Source organism: Tupaia chinensis, unplaced genomic scaffold (genome assembly GCF_000334495.1).
Source record: "Tupaia chinensis unplaced genomic scaffold, TupChi_1.0 Scaffold143564_1, whole genome shotgun sequence".
Lineage (NCBI taxonomy): Eukaryota > Metazoa > Chordata > Mammalia > Scandentia > Tupaiidae > Tupaia > Tupaia belangeri.
In genome coordinates, this window is record NW_006203409.1 from 74,760 (window position 1) to 85,106 (window position 10,347).

The following is a 10,347-nucleotide window of genomic DNA, read 5'->3' on the forward strand; positions in this document are numbered from 1 at the left end:
CCCCCCCAGACCCTGCCCCGCTAGTTGGCACTGGCGGCAGAGGACAGAGGAGAGGGGTGAGAACAGCCTCAGGGGCAACATGAAAGCTCCAGTCTAAACAAAATCCCAGGTCTTGGCTCAGACATTATGAGCAGCCTCCTCTCCTGCCTTTGGTCCTAGCCCTGAACTCTCTCCTGCCAGCCACCTGCCCCACTAGTCACTGCCCCACTCTAAAGTGATCCTGTGATTTAATATGTTGGTTCTCGCTTCTCCTTTCCAGTTATCGATCAGGGATCACTTTTCAGTCTAGAAAAATAATTAGAAACTTTTCTTTTGTTGCAACATTTAATTTTTTTTTTTTTGGAGAGATTTTCGCTATAGGGCGCATGCGCTCACCAGACAGAGAGAGACAGAGAGACAGAAAGCAAGAAATCACTCCCCGGGGGGGGGGATGGTCACACCGCAATCCCTTCTCCTCCATTCTCCTCTCGGGATCTGGGGCACACACGCACACGCGCCCGGCGTGAGTTTTAAGCCACCGGGTCTGGGATGTGAACCATGGTCGACTACGTGGGAGTCCAGCGACATAGCCATTATGCTAACTGCTGGTTCCCGCAACATTTAATTTTTTAGATGGATTTTCCCCTGCAAAACAGACTAAGTGATGAGTGTTTATTTATTTTTATTAATTTTAAGCAGTTTGAAAACTACTAGGCCAGCTTCATAGCTTGATGGCTAAAGGAGCCAGATCGTGTGTGGCTGACCACAGTTCATGGGGCTGGCCTGTGGCTTACGAAGTAATCCAGGCATGTGTGTGCACATGTGTGTGCCCTAAAGCTTGATAAGATGAAAAATAGGAGAGAAGGAATTGCAGAGTGGCTATGCCTTATGGAGGGGGTTTTTCCCTCTTTCTCTCTCTCTGACAAGCACATCTACCCTCTGACAATTCAAAAAGAAAAGAAGAGAAAACTACTGATTTAGATAAAGTTATCTCTCATTCACAACAGAATATACTAGAAAAGTAATTTCAAGAAGATATAATGCTAGTTCTATTCCTTTTCCCTTTTCTTTCTTTTCTTCTCTCTATTTTTTTCTTTTTTTGGGGGGTGTTTGTCATAGGGCATTTGTACTTGTGTGTGAGTGAGAGAGAGAGAGAGAGAGAAAGAAAGTGAGAAATGAGAAATCACTCCTCGGGAGGAATGACCATTCCACAATCCCTTCTCCTCAGAATTTGGATACACACAACACAGCTGTGCCCAGTGTGATTTTCAAGCTGCCAGGTCCGGGACTCGAACTGCAATTGGCCATGTGGGAGTACAACACCTTAATCATCATGCCATCTGCTGGCCCTTTTTTTCCCCCTCTTTTTTAGATTTTTTGCCATACAGGATGTGGACTCATGAGGGGTGGGTGAGAAATTGTTCCCCTGGGGGGATGGTAATGCCACAGTCCCTTCTCCTCCATTCTCCTCTTGGGATTTTGGGCATGCATGCACACACACTTGTTTTTTTCAGGCCACTGGGTCAGGACTTGAACCATGGAGTTGGCCATTAGAGATCCAGCGCCCTAACTACTATGCCACCTCTGGCCCATCCCTTTCTATTTTCAATGTGTGATATATTTTACTACATGTAAAATTCTAAACACACTCATGAGAGGAGGGACCAGTTCAGTCTGTGGGTACTGGAAAATCTCAAGAGTGGGTGCCATTCGGACTAGACCTTAATGGCTGAGAAGTTTGTGTTAACGCTTTGCTTTCTATATCTTCCACCTGTCTTTTATCTTAGTGACTTTTGTTGGTGGGATAAAATGACAGAAGTGTAAAAATGCCCAGTGGTCTTTTGCAAGTACCCAGCTGGTGTGATGAGACTTGGGAGTGTGATCCTAAAGCCCTAGGCCAGTGGCTATGGTGATGGGGGAAACTCAGCCATGAAAAACTCATTTTTATAATGTGTCAGAGCCAAAAGGAAGTTACCTCTTGAGTCTGGTATCATGGAGCTCCCTCTGCTGTCTCACCTCACGCTCCCCAGGGGTTGTTTTTACCAAGCTTTCCTTATCTCGGGCCCCAGCTCTCTCATGCCTGTTCTCCTGTGCCCTGTTAGTGGTCGGGAAATCTGTAAGGAGTTGGAAGAGAATTGTAGACTGCCCTGCCCTGCCTACTCTCCCACATCCTCTCTGACTCCAGTTCTCTTCTGGCAGGTTTGTGCTAGACATTTGCTCTGGGCAGTGTGCTCTGGTACCTTCCTTCAGTCCCTTCACAAGGTGCCCTGCCTCATTTCATTCCTCTTACAAATCCCTCTCCACCATTTGCCCCCATCCTACCTCCTGCTCCCACCATCACAAGCACCATTCTGGGTCTCGTCAACTCTGGTCTCCTTGACAAGTGCCACCATTGTCCACTATGCCACACTATCTCCCCTCGCTCCTGCTGGTCATTATTCAGTGTCACGTAACACACGGCCAGCCTCCTCTTTTCTCAGCCAATCCCGAGGACCTGAAGGCACAGTCTCCACAGCTAAGCTGTCCAGGTAGTTCTCAGCCTCCCTCTGTGACTAACACTTAAAGTTCTCTCTCCATCTCAGCAAATGAACCTGCTATAATAGAAGAGGGGCTTTGAGGGTTTGAGATTCTGTACTCGGGAGATTCACATATTCTTACCCCTGGAAAAGTAGGAGTGATATACTAGATCCTAGGAACGGTTGGAACGGGTCTGAAAAAGAAGTATTTCTGAAAGGAAATGTAGCAGTCAGTAGGAAAACAAGATACCTACTTTATGTGCTGTTGGGTGTAAATTTAGACGAGAAAGTTAGGGAGCATTCTGACAGAAAAACACTGGGGCAGAGGCTGCAATACTATTCTGGTCACAGGGAGGCAGCATGAGGAAGGTCTTCCCCTCAGTCACGCCTTCCCTGGCTGTCTGATAACCTAGTTTCAACCTTTTTGCGTGCCTACACATGCTCGTATAATTCTTCCTACAGATCTCAGCTCATCTAATTCTCTAATCAACTTCTGGGAAGGATGGTGAATTGCTTTCAACAAGAATTCAGCCAGAGGCTGGAACCATAGCCTGTCTCATTCCCTTCGTCTCCTACTCCACCCTAGAGAGTGGAAGGCACTCTCTCTAACCTCTGGGTCTCAGAGTGATCCCTGGAGCCTGGACCCCTCTGGCCAAGGGCCCTCTGTCTGAGTTTCCTCAAGGCTGTGATGCAGAGGTGAGGATACCCAAGAGGTCAACCTCACTGACTTTTCCCTGGGAAACCCTGCTCCTCCCGTTAACCCAGATTGTTTGGCTTCATCCTCCACAACAGACAAGCATACTGACCCTAGCACCTCACCCTGCTCCTGTGCCTGTGCTCCTGAGAAATAACAGGCCTGCCGAATAGCAGTAAGGTGAGGCTGGTTTTCTAGCTGGGAAGGAAGAACACAGCTATGGCAGGAAGCTCCACAGCCCATCTCAGTGTCTGAGCTTGACCCCTGGGACCAAGGGTAAGGCCCCTGGGAGCCACTTCCTGAGCCAGGCCCCCAGGACCTGCTTCTCTCTTACCTGGAGTGGCCTTGACCTGGACCATGAGATTGAGCAGCACCAACAGTGACATCAGAGCTGTTGTCCATGGGGCCTCAGGGGCCTGCAGGACCATCATGAAACTGGAAAAGGAAGACAAGATGGAGAAAGCACCAAATACGGAAACAGAGATGCCCTAAATAGCATTTCAGTCTGAGATATTGGAGACCATGAACAAGAATTGTCCCCTACATCCTCTGGGATTGGACAGATTCTGAGAAAAGAACCAGTGAGCACTGAGCTTTGTATGAGTCATCACTCACCAGGCAGAGGGTGACAGTCTGATCATTTAAAGTACATGCTGCCTTGAGGCAAGCCAGTGCTCGGTACCTGGGAGCCACCTTGGAACTTTTGGATCCCATTGCTCACCTTCCAAACAATCTGTGCTTGTGTCCTACCTGCCCACCGGGAGTCTTGAGCCCACTCTGGGCAAGCCTTTATGGGAAGTCCATGCTTGGAGCCTGGGAGATACTTCAGAACTTTTGGTATACCAACCTGCACAGTGTGTGACTGGATCATCTTCACCAAGTTATATCTCCTTAGCTTGCTACCACCTCATCGAGAACTGAAGATTTGTTTGAAATTGCTTTTCACTTAACACTTTGAATATATTTTCCCGTTCTTTCCTCACTTGCATTGTTTCTGATGAGAGGTCCGATGTTAGCCTGATGGGATATCCTTTGAAAGGAACTTGACGTTTTTCTGTTGCCAATTTTAGTATCTTACCTCTGTCTGTGGTTTTGGTCAATCTGACTATGATGTGCCTCAGAGAAGATCTTCTTGGATTGATTCTATGTGTGGTCCTTTGTATTTCTTGGGTCTGGATGTTTGAGTGCCTCTCTAGGTTTGAAAAGTTTTCTTCCAGGGTTTCATGGAGTAAATTTTCAAAGCCCTTATTAATCTCTTCACTTTCTGGGATTCCGATTATCCAGATGTTTGGATGTTTAATGGTATCTAGTATTTATTGTATATTATTCTCATTTTTTGGGGTTATTGTCTCAGTCTTTGTGGTGAATTTTTCTAGGCCAGAGATTGTGTCCTCTACTTCTGAGAGTGAATTTTCTGCATGATCTAATCTGCTTTTAGTACTTTCAAGGGAGGTTTTGATTTCCTTTATTATAGCCTTCATCTCTAACAGTTTCATATGATTCTTTTTTATGGGGTGTTTTTCCTTTTTCATATCATGGAAGAACTTCCTCACCTCCTGGAACTTGTTGTCTCTCTTCTCCTCCACTTTCTGGAGTTCATTACCTCTCTTCTCTTGCATCTCTGTTAGGTTTGTGACTGTGAATATTCTAAATTCTTTATCAGACATTTCCACGAGTTCCATTGTCCCATCTGTGGATGATGAAGAGTTGTTATTTTCCCTTAGGGGAGAGATATTTTCTACGTTTCTCATATTTCTTGTGCCTCTGTGGTAGTTTCTGGTCATCTGATAGATTATATATTTCTTCCTTACTTCTTGAAGTTGAATCTGAGCATTCAGAGGGGTGCAGGAGGAGATATCTGTAACATCTCTGCAGTTCTATTTTTCTCCCTTTGTGTAGCAGAGTCAGTGGGAATTGAGGACTATTCTGACCCTAATAGTATTCAGATTTTTGGCTACTTTGCACCTAGACTTGTCTAGACACTGATCGTGTGGAGGCTGAGAAGCAAAATGATGAAGATAAAAGAAAAAGGAAAAGAAAACAAAGAAAAGAAACAAAGAAAAAACAATTATTAAAAAAAAAATAAATACAAAAATGAAAACTGTGCAACACACAAGCACTATGTGAGAGGAATTACACCCCAAATACAGATGGCTTCTGAAAGGCCTGCACTTTTGCCTCTTCTAAATGCGAGGGGGAAAGGTGAGAATTTTCAAGATAAAAGAGGATCTGAGAGTATAAAAATACCTTAAAAATGAAAAAAAAATAATAAAGAGAGAGCGAGACAGAGAGAATACAGAAGGTGCCTTACCATTCTAGATTGCGGGTCAGTTGGTGAAGTCTCAGGAGAAAATGTTCAGTAGACTTAGCCCCTGAAAGGGATTACTCACACCTCAAATGCAGGTGGTTTCCAAAGGGGCCTGCATGTTTTCCTCTCCTAAATGGGAGGGGGAAAAGATGAGAATTAGCAAGATAAAGGATGATCTGAGAGCCAAAAAAATACATAGCTTAAAAAAAAAATTGACAGTGCTGCCAATGCCCCGGTGGAAAAGCTGTATTTCCTGTCCTTATTTAAAAATGTGAAAGAAAAGTAGGTGCCCGAGGTAACTCATCACAGTCCAAAGACTCCTTTCTTGCTTGTTGGGACCCAGATTGATCTCAGAGATGACTCTTCTACTATTGAGAAACTTGCCAAGAACAAACAGAAGCCTATCACTCCAGGGACTGCTGAAAAGCTGGCCTGTGACCTGAAGGCTGTCAAGTATGTGGAGTGTTCTGCACTCACATGAAAGGCCTAAAGAATGTATTTGATGAAGCAACGCTGGCTGCCCCGAAGCCTCCAGAACCCAAGAAGAGCCGCAGGTGTGTGTTGCTATGAGCATCTCTCCAGAGCTGTTCGGCACAGCCGGTGTTGGCATCATACTAAAAGCAACGTTTAAATCAAACTAAAGATTAAAAATTAAAGTTCACTTTAAAAAGAGAGAGAGTGCGAGAGAGAGGAAGAGACAGAGAGAGACAGAGAGAATACAGAGGGTGCCCTACCACTCTAGATTGGGATCTGGAGGGTGAAGTCTCAGCAGAAAATCTTCAGTTGTCCTATCCCCTGAAAGGGATTGCTCACAGCTCAAATGCAGGTGGCTTCTCCTCAATATATACAGATTTTTCTGCACTCTGTGTCAGAAACTGAAAGTTTGGAGGGTATAGTATCTGCACTCTATGTCAGAAAGTGAAAGTTTGGAGAGTATAGTACAGAATGGGCAATGGTAGATTCTAAAGATGGTAGGGATAGGGGTAATATGGGGATGGGTAATGGAGGGAGAGAAGGAGGGAAAGTAAAAGAAAGTAAAAGTGGGTTAAATTGACAAAAAAAGTTATTTGCTAACGATGATGTGTATAGTAATGTTTTTCTTGACTGATAGTCATGGTAATCATGTTGGAAAAAACGTTATACACTGTAAAGATATATATGATTAAATGTAATATAAAAATAATAATAATATAAGAAAGACAATAATAAAAAAAACAGAAAAAAAGATTAAAAATAGAAAGTATAGTAGTAATCACCCTCCTTTCCTCCTAGTCCTGTCAGTAGTCCTAGGTCCTAGGCAATCAGTAGTCTACTCTTTGTCGTTATTGAAATGACAGCAGGTGTCCACACAAAAATGTCCACAAGGATGCTCATAGTAGTATTCTTAACGGTCATAGGCTACCTAGTCCCCTTGGATTTCATATCTGCACCTGCTTCCTTAGCAACACTCTTTATTCTTTTCCCTTCAATGCAACATTTCTTTCCAAGCAAATTGGTTCACAAACATCCTCCTTCTTTCCATTCCCTGAACTGTTTTTATAGCCTTGATCCAGCTGAGACTTCCATGTTTTGGAACTGGTTCTGAGTAGACAATGAATAATTAGTATAGGTTAGCATTTTGAGACAGATCCTAAAAATAAGGTAGCTGATATCTTGCCCTTGCCAATTAAAAGTGAAATTACTTAAACTCTCTTAACTTCTATTTCCTCTTCTGTAAAATTGAGATGATACCATTATGTTCTCATGAAGTTGTTGAGAGGCAAACATAAACTTGTGTGAAATGCTTGTAGTAATGCCAAATATGCAAAAAAATTAAATAAGTTAATTTTTGATTTTGAATTTTATTGCAAAAAGCTCATTAAATTTACCTTGTATAAATATAAAAACAAATACAGTATATGGTACACCCTTCAGACAGTAGATGGAGGATAATGATACTCATTTTAAACAAATGGGTAAGTTATGAGGTTTTGGGAGATTATTTGTTTTCTCTGAACCAGAACTCAAATATTCTACTGGCCCACCTATAGGGATTACAATTACCCCAACCTTGCCACCTCTCACTCTACACGTCACGATCTGAAGTGGAACAAGTGCTGCTTAGTGTGTAAAATTTCATTCAGGGGCATGATTTTTAGAGAGACTAGAGCATCCATCCTAGAACTTAAAAGTGAGTCGTGAGGCCTGTCTTGCCTCTGCTTCTGGAGGTGTTTAGAGTTAGCACTCGTCCGCATGTTCTTTCTCTCAGAGTCTGTTAGTGCTAAGAGGCTCAGGGGACCCAGTCCCTTTCGTAGAATGCTCATTCAGGTTGCAATGACTCCGTCTAATAACCGCACGTCTGGAAGTGTAGACATATCAGCTATACTTCCACTGCCTGTTTTGGGTTTCAATTCTTTGTCTTCAGTGTGGGGATCATATAACCTAACTTTACAGCAACGCTCTAGGATCGAATAAGATAAATCTAAAATAGCTCCGAAAAGAAATTTATGACCATGGTGAATTTAAATAGACCAGTCGATGAGGAAGAAAATGAAAAAAAAATCATCAAATACTCTACCTTTCCAAAAGTATCTGATTCTATTGTGTTTATGGTGAATATTTTAGACTTTCAAAGAATATTACACCCCATTTTCCAAACTTATAAATGTGATCCTGTTGGACTATAAATTCTAATAAAGAAACAGTCAAACTGGCATTATTTCTTTATGTAGATATTAAAATGAAAATAAAATGCTAGCATAGAGTTAGTGACAGTGCAGCAGTTAAGTACCACACACAGAAAACCAGGTCCAGGGTCAGCCTATGGGATGGTGGTTAGTGTAGCTGGATCCCACATGGCTGACTGCACGGTTTGAGTCCCAGACATGGTGGTTTCAGAAACAGACCAAGCAGGTGTGGGGAAAAATTACTGCAGTGTTACCACACCCCATCGAGGGTTACTCTCTCTCTCTTTGGCAAGTGCACATGGACTCTGGCAAAAAACAAACAAACAAACATAAAATTTAAGAGAAAAAATGATATAATATAAAGTATCAGTTAGGAATGAACAGACAGTATAGAATTGAGTGAGAAAAGCTCCATTTCTTCAGTAAAACTGCCTTGCTTTGACTCCTTCCCTAGTCACTTGCTTATTATAGACAATTAGACAAATACTTCTCATGTCTCAGGTAGTTTATTTTTAGAATAGACATTAATACTACCTACCTCAGGTTTGATGTGAGAATTAAATAATATTTGTGAAGTACTAAAAATAGCATCTGTCATGTAGTAATCGTTAATATTTAATTATTATTTATGCAAGACCAGACTACCACAGAATAAGAAAGAATATTGACATACTATACTTGGTTATAACATTATATACTACATGTTTTGTGATCTGATATATGAATATCAAAAAAATACTTTAAAATAAAAAATAGAAACATAATTTACTAGGTATAATAAAGATACACAAAAATAAAATAAACATTACTTGCAAGAGAGAAGCATTAGAGAAATTCCTTTTAAAGAATACAGATGCCCTGGGTCTGGCTCAGAGGTGCAATACTAATGTGCAGTTGAGGTGCTCCTGAATCCATGTGGAAGATCCTGTGTTCAGTTCCCCGGATGACCTGTAACACGGGACTCTTTGCCAGAAAAAGACCATGTTGAGGGGACTTGCCTTTCTCCTGCTCTGTCGCTGTCTCTTGCACTCATGAAAAGAATAATACAAACTTAAAAAAATGGTGCCCATTGTTGTCATACATAATGTTGTATTATTTAAAAATAAAATAAAATGAATAGTAATTTAAAGAGAGAAAGTATTATCTTCAGACAACTTAGGTACTAGGAAAACTCAAAAAGAAATTTGAAAAACATGTAGAACCTCACAGAGATGTATGACGGTTATGTATAAATCAGAAATTGCAGTGAAAAAATATGGATAATATATAAGAAGTAGTTCTAATTTATTATATATAAGAAGATTACACATATATGTATATAATATAATAAAAATATATAATTCATTTTCTCTAACTCTGGAAATGAACTAGGAATTGAAATTCCCTCGGCCGTGCTGGTCCCTGAAGATTCTCTCATCTCTTCCCCAGCCTCTTCCTGTATTCTCTTTACCCAGCAACAGAGAATCAGCTCTATTATTTGCTTGATTGGTTAAGCCTAGCCTTGCTGCTTCCTCTTCCCCCCTTTCTGCCCATTTTCAGGTGATAGAAGCCCACATTTCTAGAGCTCTTGTCCGCTCCCACCCTTCCTCAGTTCCTTGTCACTGTTTTTGTGGTCATAGTCGATTATAGACCCCAGAACGTGTGCCCTGAAGAGAATGTTCCAGATCAAAGCTGTCATGCTGAGTGTCTTCTCCTTGGCTTACTTGCTGAGTCTTCAGGGAGCTGGGGCCATCCAGGGTGAGTGCCCAGGAGGAGCCAGAGAGATGGGGGTGAGAAGTGGGGGACAGGCTTCCAGGAATTGTGGTGCCGTTGGGATTAGTGATTTGGGGATTTGTCGGTCTATTTACTCTGTGTCTTCTTTCTCTCTGCACTCCCGTGTGTGAGAGTCCCATTTGTTTCCTCTTCTTCTGATAATAACAACAGCAAGAGCAGCCACTTACTAGACATCTATTTACACCTCACACGAAAGTTCAGTGTTGATATTATGACCTCCATGTCAGAGCTGAAAAAAAAAAAACAAGGTTCAAAAAGATTAACATATTTTCCAAGGTTGCACACCAATCCACAGAGCAAACATTTAAGTGCAGACCTAATTTTTTCTTTTCTTGAGAGGTTTTTGCTGTAGGGCACATGCACTCACCAGACAGACAGAGAGAGACAGAGAGACAGAAAGTGAGAAATCAC

General features: G+C 42.1%; 2 protein-coding genes across 2 annotated transcripts in view; one reads left to right on the forward strand and one right to left on the reverse strand.

Annotated features, from left to right (window-relative positions):
- Positions 1–3,702, reverse strand: part of LOC102470813 (HLA class II histocompatibility antigen, DP beta 1 chain-like) — a 17,400-nt gene extending 13,698 nt beyond the window's left edge. Inside the window, exon 1 of the mRNA XM_027766438.1 lies at positions 3,524–3,702. Within this exon, the coding sequence (XP_027622239.1) occupies positions 3,524–3,620 (97 nt within the window). The 5' untranslated portion in view covers positions 3,621–3,702. The remainder of the gene's footprint in view (positions 1–3,523) is intronic.
- Positions 3,703–9,696: 5,994 nt separating this feature from the next.
- The window catches only part of LOC102471236 (HLA class II histocompatibility antigen, DP alpha 1 chain-like), a gene marked incomplete at its 3' end in the record, with an annotated part of 2,444 nt that continues 1,793 nt past the window's right edge, over positions 9,697–10,347 (forward strand). Inside the window, exon 1 of the mRNA XM_027766439.1 lies at positions 9,697–9,900. Within this exon, the coding sequence (XP_027622240.1) occupies positions 9,819–9,900 (82 nt within the window). The remainder of the gene's footprint in view (positions 9,901–10,347) is intronic.